The sequence below is a fragment of the Microtus oregoni genome, unplaced genomic scaffold (genome assembly GCF_018167655.1).
Source record: "Microtus oregoni isolate MIOR12 unplaced genomic scaffold, Mior012 000003F_ref0000135, whole genome shotgun sequence".
Classification (NCBI taxonomy): domain Eukaryota; kingdom Metazoa; phylum Chordata; class Mammalia; order Rodentia; family Cricetidae; genus Microtus; species Microtus oregoni.
The window spans coordinates 19,257,019-19,274,586 of NW_024543062.1; the positions used below are offsets into that span (position 1 = coordinate 19,257,019).

The 17,568-nt window shown below is 49.5% G+C and overlaps 1 protein-coding gene across 1 annotated transcript in view; it reads right to left on the reverse strand.

The window, feature by feature from the left end:
• The window catches only part of Dnah10 (dynein axonemal heavy chain 10), a 118,966-nt gene that overhangs the window by 71,895 nt on the left and 29,503 nt on the right, over nucleotides 1-17,568 (reverse strand). Inside the window, exons 16-27 of the mRNA XM_041648016.1 lie at nucleotides 17,175-17,326; nucleotides 16,272-16,436; nucleotides 14,922-15,129; nucleotides 13,236-13,392; nucleotides 12,233-12,709; nucleotides 11,460-11,618; nucleotides 8,954-9,070; nucleotides 8,725-8,827; nucleotides 5,724-5,902; nucleotides 5,268-5,479; nucleotides 2,548-2,701; nucleotides 502-735 (exon numbers count right to left, since the gene is read on the reverse strand). Of these exons, the coding sequence (XP_041503950.1) occupies nucleotides 502-735; nucleotides 2,548-2,701; nucleotides 5,268-5,479; nucleotides 5,724-5,902; nucleotides 8,725-8,827; nucleotides 8,954-9,070; nucleotides 11,460-11,618; nucleotides 12,233-12,709; nucleotides 13,236-13,392; nucleotides 14,922-15,129; nucleotides 16,272-16,436; nucleotides 17,175-17,326 (2,317 nt within the window). The remainder of the gene's footprint in view (nucleotides 1-501; nucleotides 736-2,547; nucleotides 2,702-5,267; nucleotides 5,480-5,723; nucleotides 5,903-8,724; nucleotides 8,828-8,953; nucleotides 9,071-11,459; nucleotides 11,619-12,232; nucleotides 12,710-13,235; nucleotides 13,393-14,921; nucleotides 15,130-16,271; nucleotides 16,437-17,174; nucleotides 17,327-17,568) is intronic.

The window sequence follows — 17,568 nt, forward strand, 5'->3', positions numbered from 1 at the left end:
GTGCTGCCATGTAGATGAGCCTTGTATGTGATTTCACACATGTGAGACAAACAGATTAGATCTAGAGATAGAAAACAGATGTGTGGTTACTGGGACCTGGGGAAGCAGGAGCTGGGAAGTGACTGGGAGTTTTTCTTTTATGGTGCTGAAAAAATTTGGGGACCAAACATACTTGTCTATGAAAAATTCACCTAGCCCATAATAGTCAAATCTGAAAAGGACTTTAATACAGATATGTATACAGTATCAATGTTTAGCACATTGATAGTGAAAACATTCATACAACAAGAACAGGAGGCTTGGAAACAGAACAGGGACACGTTAAAAGGCCAAGTAGGAATCTTGGAAATTAAAAGCGCGTTCCCTGAAATCAGAACTCAACATCTCCATCCATGCACTTCCCCCACCAGCTAAATCAAGAGCCGGGAAACAGCCGCTCATTTTTAAGCACAGGTGTTCCCCCGTATAAAATTCCCACGCTTCCCTCTGCTTGGCTCTCACCTCAATGACCTCCCCTATCAGAGACAGTGTCTTCTCCCACTTGTGGACGGTCTGCAGGAAAGGCCCCACGAATCTGCTCCCGGAGATGCTCTGCAAGTTGACCGTGTTGTCGTCCAAGCACTGGATGACGTCGTCCACGGACCCTAAGATGTAGCCTCGCTCCTGTGTGCCTTTGTAGTACTTGACCACAGTGAACTTCATGTTCTCCCAGGTGTCTAGGATCTCCTTCACGGCCTGGTTGGGACACAAACAGTGGTTGGGCCCACAGATGTAAAAAGCACGGAGATCCTGAGCCAGGAGCTTCCTTCCCTGATGTGTCCTTGGTGGGCGACTCAACCCAGAGTCCCAGCTCCATCATCTGAGAGATGGAGATTATCCTCAGCAACAGTGTCCCTGACTATTGGGTGTGTATTCTGCCAGGGAAGCGTGTTACATGTGGGATCTCATCTAACCCTACCCCAAAATCAGATTGTTATCCAGAGATAGGTTTAGAAGGGCCCACGGTGGGCCACACATGCTGCCGAGTGCCAGAACCGGGGTCTCAACTGTGCAGCTCCCTATGTAACAAGGGGGTCCTACCACACCTACCCACTGCTGAGCAAGAAAGTGCCAGTACAAAATTCTAGGCTTACTATGATTCCAGGCTCTGAGGAAATCCACAATGATATGTGCTCTGTGTATGTCTATATGTAGATGTTTATAAGTATGTGTGGTTTGATCTCTAGTGGGACAGGACTCTCTGGGCATGCCTTTGAGGTATTATCTTAATTAGGTTAAGTTTAAAAACAAAAAAGAACCGCCCACTGTGGGTGGTGCCATTCCCTAGACTGAATGGAATAAAAAGGAGAAACTGAACTGGGCACTGGCATCCATCTCTCTGCTTCCTGACTGTGGCTGCAGTGTGACCAGCTGCCTCATGCTCCTGCCGCCATGCCTTCCCCGCCGTGATGGACTGTGCCCTCAAACTGGGAGCCACAGTAAACCCTTCCTTCCTTAGGTTGCTATTGGTGGGGTATTTTTTCCACAGCTGTGAGACATGTACTTAAGACAGCATCTATACATGGTATGTGTATGTATTTGTTTATAGTGTATGAGTGTGAACACATGTATTGATTGTATGTACGACTACATGTGTTTGTGCATATATGTGTGAATGTATCATGTGTCATGTGTCTACACATCTTTTAGTGTTGTGGGAGCTGCGGGTTGCATTCCTGCCGCCCTGCTCTCAGCCACCTGGCTAGCTTATGCCCCGAAATAACAACATACAAATTGTATTCATTTAAACACTGCCTGGCCCATTTGCTCTAGCTTCTTACTGGCTAATTCTCACATCTTGATTACCCATTTCTATTAATGTGTGTAGCACCCCAAGGTGCACTTACTGGGAAGATTCTAGCCTACATCCATCCTGGGTTGGAGCTTCATCGCGTCTTCCCCAGAGAGGAGAGGGAATGGTGTCTGTCTGAGGCATCTTAGCTCACTTCCTTTTCCTCCCAGCATTCTGTTCTGTTTACTCCACCCACCTATGTTCTAACCTATCAGGGCCAAGCCGTTTCTTTTTTAATTAACCAATGACCTTCCTCCATCATTCTGTTAGAATCAGTTGTGCGAAATGGGCTCACATGGCATCTTCCTGTGTCCCCTTTGACCCTGTGCATGCATCTTCAGCAGGGTGCAGCATTCAGTGGGATGACAGCAATGACTGCCCTCAGTGTCCAGGCTGTGAGTGATTTGATATTTTTAGTTGTTTTCCAATGGGTGCCCAATTGTTCACCCGTGAATAGAATGTGAAACTGTAATCAAGGACATCAAAAAAGTAAACTGAGGCAGAGGTTCTATTTGCTTAGACACTAGAGACAGAGTGTTTCCTGCTAAGAGAAAAGACAGCCTTTGCCGGAGCCTTCCTGTGATCCCAGCACTCAGGAAGCTGAGGCAGGAAGATCATGAGTTCAAAGCCAGCCTCATCTACATGGTAAAACCCCATCTCGATGAACCTTCAGAGGCAGAGCCACAGCACCGAAACCCAAGGCTCCCCTTCTGTACCTTCTCAATGGCCACCTCCTTGACAGCCGCTGTGACAATCTCATTGAGTACTTCCGTGTGGCTGTGCAGCTCCATGGCGAACATGTTCTCCAGAGTGAAGGTCTCTGTCATCTCGAAGAACACGCCTGTTTTCTCCATGAGTTCTTTCCAGTGTCTGGAAGGATGTAGAGCCTTTAGCAAACACCACCCCAGCAAACCCAGAGCCGGCTTAACCGTTCCCCCTGACGGCAGAGGAGGAGGCCCCACGGGAGAACCTCCACAGGGTCACGGAACAGCCTGGGATTATACTGCCGCGGTCTTCCAAATCTTCCTCCCTGCCACCAGAGTCAAAACCAGGGAACACCGCTGCTGAGAAACTGAGTGGCCTCTAGTTTTTGGAAACTGGCTTCTGCCCGAGGGAGAACCCTTTTCAGTCATGGAACCCAAGTATGTTGGGAAGCATTACTTCAGCACTGACTCTGCCGAGTAGTGGGGTCACGAGGTGACCCCAGGCGCAGCTCCTGGTCCCAGGAAACTCATCCCCAGCTTGGATAGATGGTCAAGAGACAATGAACGGGATCTACAGTTTAAACACTGTCTTATGTTGACAAGTAGACGTGTTCTGAGAAACACGCCATCAGGCGATCTGCTTGGCTTTGTGTGAACTCCCCAGTGTGAATCACACAAGCCCACACGTCCAGGCCTATGACACATCTGGTCACATGGTATGGCGTACCATGTGACCAGAACACTGACCAGAACACTGGTGCCCACTGCTGTGTGACTTAGCTACAAACCAGCCGTTTTGTTTGCTTGTTTTATACAGAGCTGGGGATGGGACTCTTGGCCCCAGACAATCTAGGCAATTGCTCTACCACTGAGCCACACACCCAGCTTGTACGTACTAACTGTCCTGAATGCTGGGTGGGCAGGGGTTAACAGTGCAGGCCCATGGGAGACTGGAAGAGGAGAATAGGGAGTTTGAGGTCAGCCTGGGCTATATCCTAAGATGTTGGCTCAAAAAAGAAGAAGAAGAAGAAGAAGAAGAAGAAGAAGAAGAAGAAGAAGAAGAAGAAGAAGAAGAAGAAAAAAGAAAGAAAGTGGGAGGGATCCCTGGTATCAGAGGCGACGCTCAGATGTGCCTTACAGGGAGGGACATGGCCGAGCCTGGGAACTGTGGGCTACAAGGTCATGGAACGGGGGCCTTGGTTTGTCACAGAGAACAGCCCTGAGAGCCAAGGGCAAGAGCATTTCAGGCTTTAGAGAAGTGTGGGGACATGGACAGGCAAAAGCTATGTTGGCTGGGCCTGTGGCTGCCACTCTGGGCTCAACAAGACAGACAGGAAATAGGCGCTAAAACCTTGTGAGTGTTCAGGAGAGACCTTCATGCTTGTGTGAAGAGGACTGTGTCCTCCTCGGCTCCCTGGAACTGTGATGAAATACCTGAGAAAAGTGACTTAACGGAGAGAAAGGTTTAGAGGGGTCACGGTGAGGGAGAGAATCATAGCCAGGGACATGAGATGCGGCTATGTGAAGATGGGGGAGGGCAAATGAGACTAAGGGGCGCCCCCTCCTAAAGTCACCTAACAACAGTTACTACTGGGGACCAGACCCTCAACACATGAGCCCCTTGGGAACATTCCAGATCCAGACTACAGCAGATTGGGAGGAAATGGGGACCGAACCAATTTCTAGCTAAGTAAACTAAAGTTGTGTGACGTGGTTCTCTGAGGAGACTCTGGGAAATGCGGCCAGGGAGGACAGGGGCCACAGAACACTGGCTAACTCCCATAGGCATGGAGTGGGGTTGGGCAAGCCACCAGACCCACAGGACCCATGGCTCCGTCTAACACCAGAGGGACCCAAGCTTCCAACATGGCAACCACATGTGGTCTGTCATTGTTGGGCGAGCCCAAGCTCTAATAGAGTATACAAAGTGCATCAGAGTCCAAGGGAGTCAAATATCTCAGGAATAGATGCTTTCTACTGGTTACACGTGGAAATGGTAGCTCAAACATTAAGTCAATTAAATCACTAAGGGGTTGGAGAGATGGTCCCGCAGTTAAGAGCACTGGCTGCTCTTGCAGAGGACCTGGGTTCAGTTCCCAGCACCCACATGGCAGCTCATAGTCATCTGTAGTTCCAGTTCTAAGGGATATGATGCCCTCTGGCCAGCACAGGTACACACACACACACACACACACGCACACACACACACACACACACACTGACAAAACGCGCTAAACATAATTTAGAATAAAAATAAATCTTTAAAGTGTGTGTGTGTATATAGGATTCATTTCAAGCCAGGCATGATGGTTCTTGCCTATAATCCCAGCACATGGAAGGCTGAGAAAGAAAGACTGCCATGAGTTTGAGGCTATCCTGGGCTACATAGCAATTTTGAGGCAATGTGCCAATAGACATATGGTCCAGGCTGTCATGGAACTTTCTATCCTCCTGCCTCAGTCTCCCAAGCACTGGGGTGACAGGCAGAGTTCTTTTTATTCTTCTAACGTTGCACCTAAAACCTGCAAATGACATTGGTGGCTCCATTCCATTTCTCCTGAATTCCTCTGATCAAATCCTCCTGTCTTCCTTTCCAAACAAATCCTGCCCCCTCTCGCCTCGCTGCTGAGCTGGCTCCTCTCATCTGTGCCCCCTACCTAACCTATGCTGTACAAGCCTGAGATCTAAAGTCGTTCTGTGAGCTCACGAGGCTGACGGAGGACGGAACCAACCTCTCTCTTAGGGCCTCGTGCTTCAAGTCCAGAAGGAGGGGGATGGAGTCCTTGAACGCCTTCATCTTTGCTTCCAAATGAAAGGCCACGGATAAGCTGCGCACGTGGCGCGGCAGCTTGCGGAGGCCTTTGAGGAAGCCTTCGATACCTTCCTGCAGATACTGGACATTCAGGTTGATCCAGAGGGTCTGGGACCACTCCTCTTTGGCCACCTAGAAACATTAGACAAACATCAGCACCCATGGGACCTGACGCAAAAGTCAAGGAAGGGACCGGCACGTGCCTAGCTCTGGCCTCCCTCAGCTTTCTCTTCGAAGGATCCTCTGAGGTAGAAGGGTGAGTGTTGAGGCCAACCAAAAGGAGCTGTGGCTTTTCCGAGCCCTCCCCAACGTAACACTGCACCTGAGTGCGTATGTGTCTGTGCCCAGCTTGGGGTGTCCGGGGGAGGGACGGTACCTTTAGAGACTCATACAGGTCATAGATCAGCCGGAGCCCTGACATCTCCTTCTGCACTTTGATGAGCTCAGGATACATGGTGATGGGGAGGTCAAAGAGCTTCTCCGCATTGGCCAGTTCCTGCCGGTTCTTCTCATGCCTGGCCAGCTCCTTTTCAAAACTGCCTAAGAGCTCAACGCCTGGAGAAGTGCGGACAAGCATCATATGGACTCACTCACTTTTGGATGTAAAGCAAAGAAAACCAGCCTAGAAATCACAATCCCAGAGGACCTAGACAACAACGAGGACCCCAAGAGAGACTTACATGGATCTAATCTACGTGGGAAGTAGAAAAAGACAAGATCTCCTGAGTAAACTGGGAGCATGGGGACCATGGGAGAGGATAGAAGGGGGGGGGGGGCGGAGAAGAAGGGAGTAGAGAAAAATGTATAGCGCAACAAAATCAATTTTAAAAGTTTTTTTAAAAAAAAAAAAAGAAGTGCGGAGATAGAGCAGAAAGGACAGTGTGACTGTGAGGGCTTGGGAGCCAGGGTGGGAGTGGGGGTGGGGTCGCTGCAAGTTCAAGGCCAGCCTATTTACATAGTAAGTTCCCAGCCAATCAGGGCTATAAAGTGAGCAGTGTGTCTAAAAATGTGTTTGTATAAGATGGAGGGCCAAAAGAAATGGCTCAGTGGGTAAAGATGCTTGCTGCTAAAAAGGACAGCCAAAGTTCAATCCACAGGAACTGTAGTAATTTGAGCGGTGGGGCTGCATCCCCAGCACCCCGGCCGCCTGCTAGCTTATGCCCGAAATAACAACACACAAACTGTATTCTTTTAAACACTGCTTGGCCCATTTCTATCTAGCCTCTTCTAGGCTAACTCTTGCACCTGGACTAGCCCATTTCTAATATTCTATGTAGCACAGCTAGGTGTGCTTACTGGGAAGATTCTAGCCTACGTCCATCCTGGGTGGGAGCTTCATCGCGTGTGTCTGCCCAGGAGCAGGACATGGCGTCTCTCTCAGGCGTCTGCCCCGGAGAGGAGAGCTGTCGAGTCTCTGAGCTCACTTCCTCTTCCTCCCAGCACTCTGTTCTGTTTACTCCACCCACCTATGTTCTAAGCTAAGCCAAGCAGTTTCTTTATTGCTTAACCAATGAAATCAACAGATTGATATATGACACTCCCACATCAAGGAACCACGGGGTAGAAGGAAAGAACTGACCCATGGTTGTTCTCTGACCTCTACACAAGCACACAGGCATGAGTCTCTCTCTCTCTCTCTCTCTCTCTCTCTCTCTCTCTCTCTCTCTCACACACACACACACACACACACAACACAAGCACACACATGCACACATACACACTAAATAAATAGGTAAATATAATTTAAATTGTTAAATAAGAATTAAACAAATTTGATTAAGAAATCAGCTGTTGGGGGCAGGAAAGAGGCTCAGTGGTTAAGAGCACTGGGAGCACTGGACAGTGGTGGCGCACGCCTTTAATCCCAGTACTCGGGAGGCAGAGGCAGGCAGATCTTTGACTTTGAGGCCAGTCTGGTCTACAGAGTGAGTTCCAGGACAACGAGGGCCACACAGAGAAACCCTGCCTCAGAAAAACAAAAAATAAACAAACAAACAACACACCAATAAAAACATGGATTGCAACCCTTTTGGGGTAGCCAAAGATCATTGGAAAACACAGATATTTATATAGTTATTCATAACAGTAGCAAAATTACAGTTATAAAGTAGCAACAAAAATAATTTTATGGTTGGAGTCATTATGACATGAGGAACTGTATTACAGGGCCACAGCGTTAGAAAGGCTGAGAACCACTGCTCTAGACTAAGAATGGTGCTGCCTCCCCGCCACCCCTTTAACTGGTGACATCTGAAGGGCATGTGCTGTTTTTTTCAGATGAAGCATCCCCCAAAAGGCTCTGTGGTGGTGGCTTGGTCCCCAGATGTTGGATCCAGACACTGAGAGGTGACCAGGTCATGATTGGTTCTGAGGTCATCAATGATCCATCAAGGGACTCAGATTTGATGCCATCATTGGGAAGTGGTGCAGACTAGCAGGTGAGACCTGGTCAGAGGGGGTGATGGCTTAGGGACATGCTTCTGAAGACCCTGTCTGCCCCTTCCTCGACTGCTGTGGGGTGTTTCACACTGTGTGAAGGTGGATTCCTGTGACTGGTTTAACAAAAAGCTGAATGGCTAATGGCAAGGAAGGAGGTATAGGTGGGACTTCCGGGCAGAGAAAGGAGAATCTAGATGCACAGGGAGTGCTAGAAGACACAGAAAGGAAACAGGAGGTGCAAGATGGAAGAGAGGTAACGCCACGTGATAGAACATAGATAAATATAAATGGGTCATTTTAAGTTATAAGAGCTAACTAGGAACAAGCCTAAGCTACAGGCTGAGATTTCATAGTTAATAAGTCTCCGTGTCATTGTTTGGGAGCTCGCTGGCAGGACAGAAAAAGACGTGTTACATTTCTGAGCTACAGTTTCTCCCAAAGGAAGTTCCACGTGAACGCAGTGAACTGAGGCCTCTGAGCTTGTGAGCCAGAACAATTGTTCTTCCTCTTAACCCATTTCTTTCAGATGTGCATCATGATGACAGAAGTCTGGCAGGACAGAGAGAAGCAGCAAGGCACCGTCCAGGGTCTAAGTGCAGAGAATGAATGAATTCGGAGGAAGCGAGCAGCAAAGGTGTGTGTGTGTGTGTGTGTGTGTGTGTGTGTGTGTATGTGATACACACAGCTGCACTGGCAAAGGCAGATGCCAGTGGTCACCATGTTTGGCTGCAGTGGGGACCGGCTGGATTCCAGCTCTCACTAGATCCTGCATAAACCCCTTGACCCTATGCACTATATCCACCCTGCCGTCAGAGGCCACCGCTAGACCATGAGAGAAGCAGCTGAGGAAGGAGTCGATACTTCAGGGACAACACATCACTTCCTGTGAATGTCTCAGGAGCCTCCGGGCCCTCAACACCCCCACACCACAGCCTCACCTTTATCCAGGTCTTCACCCACAGCGCCGGGGCCTTGCTTGTAGAAGCGCCTTGCAAACTCATCCAGCTGGCTTCTGTAGTTCATTATCTCACTGCGGGTGATCTGAGTGAAGGAGGCCGCTGTAAGTGCAGGGATTGGAACCCAGGACCTCACATGCACCGTGAGCACCCAAGTTCTGACCCTTGCCCCAGTCCCCCGTCTGCACTCAGAGCGGAGGTGACACGGCACCTCAGTGAATGTTCTCTTGATGCCTCCGAGCGCGTGTTCCACATTCACAGAGTCATTGAAGAGAGTTTGCCACATGCTCTCAATCTTGTCAACCAGTTCCCGCTCAGCTTCGGTAGGCTAGAGAGAGACAGACACAGGGATAGACAGACAGACACTGAGACGCAGAACAGATTACCAATAATGTTGGAATAGAAATGTCGGGTGAAAGCTGCTCCCCACGGAATTTGGCTTCTAGCTGCACCCAAGGGGGCTATTGGAACAAACTGGAAAGCCAGCTGAGACAGTAACATTGTGTTCTTGGGGTTGTTTATTTGGTTTGGGGATTTTAGTTCTTCCTCTTTGATTATGTGTGTGTGTGCATGTATGTACAGTGCCTGCAGAGGCCAGAAGAAAATATCAAATTCCCTGGAGCTGTGAGCTGCCTGATGTGGGAACCCAACTTGGGTTCTCTGGAAGGGCAGCCATAACCACTAAGCCACCTCTCCAGACCCCTGTTGGCTCATTTTGGAGTTGAAGTTTTACGTATCACAGGCTGGCCTCTAACCCACTATGTAGCCAAAAGTGATCCTCCTGCCTCCACCTCCCAAGTTCTGCGAGTATAGATGTATGCCACTGTGTCTAGGCCAATCTGTAATTTTGTAATAAAAATGTTATCTAGGCCAGGCATAGTGGCACATGCCTTTTATTCTGGAGACAGAATCAGGGGATCTCTATGAGTTGGCGGCCAGCTCTACATAACGGTTTCAGGCCAGCCAAGGCTTTATGGTGAGACCCTGGAGAGAGAGAGACAGAGAGATGGAGATCTGGAGGAGCTAGAGAGATGGCTCAGTTGTTAAAAGCTCTGGCTACTCTTCCAGAGAACCAGAGATCTGGATCTCTGCCCTCTTCTGGCCTCTGTGAGTATTGCACTGATGTACAAACACACACACACACACACACACACACACACACACACATACAGATATGTATATATACATATACAGAGACACATAATTAAAAAAGGGGAAGCTAGCTTCTTCATATTATAACTTCTGAAAACAAAGCACAAAAAGTGTCCTTGAAAGTAGGTGGAATGATGGCTCAGTGTTTAAGAGCACTGGCTTCTCTTCTAGTGGACCTGAGTTCAGTTCTCAACACCCACAAAACTCCTTACAACCATTTGTAACTCCAGTGTCAAGGGATCTGATGCCCTCTTCTGGCCTCTGCTGGTACTGCACTCACATAGTGCACATACATGTAGGCATACTTAAACACATAAAATAAAAATAAATCTTTAAAAAATTTAAAACACAGAGAGACCTTATCTCAAAAATAGACTAATAAGACCATTTGCCACAAGTTTCTTTTATCTTCTCACATTCCCCTTTCTTTCTTATTCTTTCTTTTCTTTCTTTTTTTTGTGTTTTTTTTTCTTTCTTTTTTTTTTTTCCGAGACAGGGTTTCTCTGTAGTTTTGGTGCCTAATCTGGAACTAGCTCTTATATACCAGGCTGGCCTCAAACTCACAGAGATCCACCTGCCTCTGCCTCCCGAGTGCTGGGATTAAAGGCATGTGCCACCACTGCCTGGCTTTTTGGTTCTTCAAGACAGGGTTTCTCTGTGTAGCCCTGAATGTCCCGGAACTCATTCCATAGACCAGGCTGTTCCTTCTTGTTCTTATTTATGAGTATTAGTGTGTGTGTGTGTGTGTGTGTGTGTGTGTGATACATAGGTGTGCACACACATGCCACAGTGCACATATAGAGAGCAGAGGACAACTCTGTGAAGTTGGTTGTCTCCTTCTGCCTTTACATGGGTTTGGGGATTGAACTCAGGTCTCCAGGCTTGTGTGCCGAACTCCTTTACCCACTGAGCCATCTTGTCAGCCCTCTTATTATTTTACAAAAACTCTTTACTTTTTACAGGACGTGACCCCCATCTTCTCCCCAGGAAAGAGAAAGAGAAGAAAGGAAGGGAATGAGACGAGACAGTGAGCTAATATGAACAGGCTGTAGAACATCACAGAAGCCTTGTGAGATCAAGCCATGGTCTCCACATTTAAAGTTCAATAAAATACCCCTACAGTGGGGGCACCCATGTGGTAGCTTCCTACTGGGGATTCTTAGGCACTTGCTTGGGAACACATGGCTGGCAGGGCCACTGAGAGGCCCTTCTGAAGATGTCCCCCACAGGCTCACTGTTGGAACTCTTGGTCCCCAGTTGGTGGCGCTGTTTGGGAAGGAGATGGAAGCTGTAGAAAATGGGGGATTTCTGGGGGGTGGGCTCTGAGGGTCTAAAGTCTTGATCACTTCCTGTTGTCTCTCTCTGCTTCGTGTGTGTGGCTGAAATATGACCAGCCAGCTTCCCACTCCTGGTGCCATACCTCCCCTGGCAGTTGCCATGCCTATCTGGCCATGCCTCCTCGTGAGGCTGCTTTCATCGGGTGTTTTGAGGCAGGAAGAGGAAAAGTAATTTACAGAGTAGATAACCCAAGCAAAAGCGGCGCTGGGGCAGCAAGGCTGACTCACAAAGATGCTGTATATCGCCATGGTGCGGTACCGCTCCTGGATGTCCTTGTACCTCAGCTCCATGACTAAAGATTTTGTCCTGACCTCTGCAATTGTTGCCAGGACAAACTTGAGATCTTCAAGTGTGGTGGGGCTCTTCTTAAGGTTTTTGTTCAGGTGCTACAAAAGAATTCAGTGGAGACAGAAAACAGCAACAGATGAGACCACCTTCCTCAAGAACAGGGCTCCTTGGTGCTGGTGCAGCCTGCAGGCTAGGGATGTGTGCCCATTAGTTTTGTCAACTTGAGGCAACCTAGAAATCGCTCAGGAAGAGCAGCTTGATGAGTAACTGCGAAGCTGAGGCTGGTCTGTGGGCATCTTTGTAGGGAGGAGGGGTTATCTTAATTGTTACGTGAGGTGGGAAGACCCAGCCCACTGTGGGCAGAACCATTCCCTAGGCAGAGGGTTCCAAACAGTACAAGAAGAGAATGCTGGCTGAGAGCAAGAGAGCGAGGGCACATTTTTCCTCTCTCTGCTCTTGACTGTGTATGACTAGCTCTCTGAGTTCCTGCCTTTGAACCCCCTCAGTGGTGGACTGTAACCTGAGATTATGAGTGAGATACACCCTATCTCCCTTAAGTCACTTTTTCTTTTGGATATTTAATCACAGCAACAGAAATGAAACAAGAATAGTTTGGAACCCAGGGCCTTTGCATGTGTTCGGCAAGGCTCTACCACAGAGCTACGCCACCGCCTCTGAAGATCTGTTTGAAATAAAGGTGGCATTGGAGTACCTCGATCTCATCCCGGAGGCTAAAAAGCTCCTCTTTGGCAGACTCGTTGAGGAGCTTCCCCAGCGAAATCACCCAGGACTTGGCATTTTCTTGCACAGTGGTGGCCAGTGGCCCAAGCTGCAGCCGGATGCAGTGCTCATCCTTGACCAGCAGGTGGCGCATGACGTCCGCCGCGATCTTGGAGTAGAACTGCAGCTTCTCGTCGTAGGCCACACAGGCTGGCTTCTTGGCTGCAAACTTCTCCATCACGATGGACTTGTCCAGCTTCCAGAGGGGCCGGTAGCGTTTCCACTTCTGCAGATATTTCATGAGGTTCACTAGGAGCCTGTGGATATTTTGGGGGATCATAACAGCTTGATCCATGATCTGGGGGTTCAAGGAGATGTCATTGTAGAAGCTCAGGGTGATGACTTCCTCCTCCTCGCCCTTCTGAGGGGGGCACTCGATGCAGCTGCCGTTCATCCAGCGCACAAAATACTGGCAGGAGAGCAGGAGGGAGGTGAGTGCCGGGCACCGTGTGCCTCCTGGGCGTATACTAGTCCCTGGTGACAAGCCCTGCTATGAGGGATGGTCTCACCTCACAGGCCTTCAAGACTAGCCTTGACGTCGCCATCCCCTCCCTGCCTCAGCCTCAATGGTAGGATTACAGATGTGCCGCCATACCCTGCTATGCTCCCCTCCTTCCTTCCCTGTAATCCCAGCACTAGGGAGGTGAAAGCAAAAAGACCAGAGACTCAAGGTCCTCCTTGGTTAATTGGGAGTTTGAAGCTAGCCTGGGCAATGTAATTAAAAAAAAAAAAAAAGTAAATTTTTAAAAAGAGAAAAAAGGTAGGATGGGGTGAATGGAACCAGGATTGGGCTATGGGACTGCCCCTAAATTTGATGGCTTCACAGAGGCCAGAGGCAGCTGAGCCCGTGTCTGCTGGGCCCCTCTCCGACTGTATCAACCAGTGAGCAGCTAGCAAGCAGAAGGGCTACTGTTTCCCGGTGACCTCCGCATTACCTTGGTGATCTCCACGCAGTTGCGGGTGCAGTGGACACACATCTTATCGATCTCGGTGGCATTGGGATGGAGGATGATCTCCGGAGCTGACAGAATGGTTTCCGCTTGGAACAGAGGAGCGTTTCCGAGGATCAAAGAGTTGAAAGCCTGCAAATTCCTAAGTGAGGGAATGCAAGGGACATAGGATTCAGAGTATGAAACACACCAAGCGCCGACGGAGGGGACAGAGTCTGGGGCCTAGGGGGAGGTCTGCTACACACTGTAAGCCACCATGTTGGGGGGACCATTGCCCCTTTTGTCTACTTTTATGCACCTTGGCCATTTCTGCTTGGGGAATCAAACACCTACTGGTGGGAACTAATAACGAACCCCGACCACCCAAAAGTCATCCTCAGCAGCACTCTGCCTCCTGGGCATGCTGTCTGATCTTCCGTGGCGACCATTCAAAGGTGTCCATCCTCTTGCTTTGTCCTCTCTCCGCGATCGCCAGAGGACAGAGCCCTTGTCCGTGACCAAGATCTAGTCTAGGCCCTAGCACATGGCTACTTCCGATAAAGCTTAGTTGGCTGGATGCACAGATACATGGGTGGGTGGATGAAGGCACGGGTGTGTGATAGCCAAATGAATGGATGGATAGATGGTGATGGGAGAGTAGATAGATGGATGACGGATAGACGGATGGATAGACGGATGGATAGACGGATGGATAGACGGATGGTAGACGGATGGAATGGAGAAATGGATGGATGGATAATGAGAAGATATAACATTATGGAAAGTAAACATTATGGAAAGTAGCTCCAGATAGGATGCTCCATAGAACCTAAATTTGGTTTCCAGCATCCAAGCCAGGTGTTTCACACCTGTCCATCACTCCAGCTGCAGGGACAGCCAACCGTCTGCTCGTCACTCCGGCTGCAGGGACAGGCAACCACCAGCCCCACAGCTCCTGCACTTGTGATCATATATGTGCAATTTTTTTTTTTTTTGGTTTTTCGAGACAGGGTTTCTCTGTGGCTTTGGAGCCTGTCCTGGAACTAGCTCTTGTAGACCAGGCTGGTCTCGAACTCACAGAGATCCGCCTGCCTCTGCCTCCCAAGTGCTGGGATTAAAGGCGTGCGCCACCATCGCCCGGCTATATGTGCAATTTAAAATTAAATATTTTTAAATGTGTTTTTATGTTTTCAAAAAGGGCACTCTGGTGCAATGATGCCACCTTCAGAGCCTGACTCAGGAGTCATGGGGATGGCACTCATGGGCTGGCTCTTAGAATGACCCATGGGCTACAGTGTGTGCCTCCCAGCTGGCCCAGCTACGCTGCTGGACCACAGGATCCACAGAGGACGGCAGCTTTGGTGTTGGACTGTCATGAGAAATCAGAACTCAGTACGCAGTGACCATTCCAACCAGTGATTGACTGTAGCTGGGAAAGAGGGCTGGACCACCTGTCCTCCAAGTCCATCTCTCAACATAAACAAGCTCTTTTGGGGCCTTCTGCTGCCAGACAAACACGGTTACTCTGTCTTCCAGAGGCAGAGAGGAACACAGCAGCCTTATAAACCAGAAGGGGTTCATAGGAACAGAGACCCACACAGAGGTCACCCCTCCCTGGTCAGCCTCCCCATCCAGCTGCCCATCCCAGCCTGTGAGTCATGACCAACCCAGGCACGACTCAGGTGGGCTTACTTCAGAATGAGCTTCCCCAAGACGTCATAGATTCTGCCTTCCCAGTACTCGTAGTAGGAGGCCAGTTTGGGGGCCCTGCCTGTGTTGGTATGCACAACTAGACCTTCAACTTTGGTCAGCAGTGGTCCGATGGCCAGGTACCACCGGACCATGTGGTCCACGTCTTTGACCCTTTCTCGTTCGATGTGCTCGAAGAATTCCTTCACACCTGTAGAGAAGGGCACGAGATACATAGAGCAGCTGTGGCTCAGAGGACTTCACAGCAGACGTGTCCACACATCAGCTATGTCAGGAGCCGGTCCACACATCAGCCTGTCCACACTTCAGCCATGTCAGAGGCCGGTCCACACATCAGCCATGGGTCATGGCTGTCCACACATCAGCCATGGGTCAGGGACCTGTCCACACATCAGCCATGGGTCAGGGCTGTCCACACATCAGCCATGGGTCATGGCTGTCCACACATCAGCCATGGGTCAGGGACCTGTCCACACATCAGGCATGGGTCATGGCTGTCCACACATCAGTCTTGGGTAAAGGCCATACACACATCAGTCGTGGGTCATGAGTCATATGTACTCCTGAAAATGGAGTTGATGCCAGAAGCTAAGACTCATCTCAAGACAAAAGCAAGTGATAGCAGACAGGACTGTAATGGATGCTGGTGCCCTGCATCCATCATAGAGGCTGTGATGCTTGTGATTCTTGGATGACTAGTTTTCTTCAGTTCCTTATTGACTAATTAGGGACAATTTAAAATACTTCCAGTGTAATGAAAGGTAAAAATAAGCTCATACAATATAGTTATGTGACTGTTAACAAAGTTACACAGCTTGGTGTGGTGGCATGCACCTGCAATCCCAGCGCTGAGGCAGAGGATGGCAAGTTCAAGGCTAGCTTGGGCAACAAAGTGAGAACCCATGTCAAGAACAGGTAAGTCAGCTGGGTGATGATGGCACACAACTTTAATCCCAGCACTCAGGAGGCAGAGACAGGCAGATCTCTGTGAGTTCAAGGCCAGCCTGATCTACATAGTGAGACATTGTCTTTCTCAAAATAAAGAATCTGGAGGGCTGGTGCTGTCCTGGTGGTAGAGCCCTTCACTGGCCACATGAGAGGCCCTGGTTCTAGCTTAGGACTGGAGCCACCAATGGTCACAAGCTGTGAAACTACTGAGTAACACAGAACATGGCAGAGGGTGGGACACGGGACACAGCCATAATACTTCCCAGTAAAGGGCTGGGGTGGTTAGACTGGGTTATTCCCGTCACTGAATGCCTGGAGCATAGAGATGGTGACCACGGGGCCTCTCTTTCATCCTACGACAGATGAGCTAGAAGCCAGGCCTACCTGGGAGCCCCTCCTCGGTTTTGGAGACTGGGTACCTAAAGAGGTTGACAGACTCGATTAGCGTAAGCCTGGAGGTGATATCCTCCGCATTCTTGTGAATCTGGTGGACGAGAGACTCAAACTTGCCGATGGCCTGTTTGCAGCGATTGATGTAGTCAGCGATTCCTTGGGGGAAGAGGAAGCAACTTGGTTCCATCCCTGCTGTCCCTGGCCCTCCCACCAGCACTCGTGAGACCCATGGTGATGCCACTTAGCTCACAGACCCTGTCCCTGCACCTGTGTGGACTGAGCCATTGCTAAGAACCACTCATCCCCTGAAGGCTTGGGACCAAGATGTCTGTAGGGTAGAAATCTACCAGGCTTAGCAGAGGGCTTCATTGCATTCACAGATACATTTGTGTTCATATTTGTATGTGTACATATGTGTGTGCATATATGTGTGTACATGTGTGTGCATATGTGAATGTACACATACATGCATAAGTGTGTGCATATATGTTGTATGCGTATGCATGTGTATATGCGTGTGGTTTGTGTGTGCACTTAATAAATTTGTGTAGTTTATATTCAGATATTATGACATTTTGGTTTTACGAGATCATTACTTAAGGTCCCTCTAGGTTCTGGGCAGGTGACTCCGTGGGTAAGAGTACTTGTTCTGTAAACATGAAGACCTGAGTTTGAATCTCTGGCATGTATGTACATAGTTGGGCAAGCCCGTGCATACCTAGAACCCCAGCATTGTGGGCAGAGACAGGCAGGACCTGAGCTCGCTGGCGAGCCTCCTGAGAAGTTAGAGACTCTGCCTTGACACCGGCCTCTGGCCTCTGCATGCACACAGCACACACCACACACACACACATGCAAAACAAACTGTAAGGTGACCAGGAGCTGCGGAGTTACCTAGTGAGTTCCAGTTCAGCCTCTTGTACCCAGAGCGGAACACCCTGAGCAGCTCCTGGGAATGGTCATCCAGGAGGGCCGTCTCTGCCTCGTTCAGCGTGTTGATGAGCAGGTGGTAATGGTCCAGCATGCGTTGGATGCCCTCCGTGTACCTGTGTGCCCAGCAGAGGGAGCGGTGAGAGATGCAAGGCAGGATGTGAGAACCACAGTAGCGTGGCCCCCGGAGGGCTGACTTACCCCGCCTTCGTGACTTCCGTCAGGACATCTGCAGAGAGCTGGGATGAGGCTCAGGGCCAGAGCAGTTGCGAGTGCTAGGCCCTGTCTATCCTCAGAACAGTTCCAGGGGCAACTGTCACTCACAGAGAGCTGCCTGCCTCTGCCTCCCGAGTGCTGG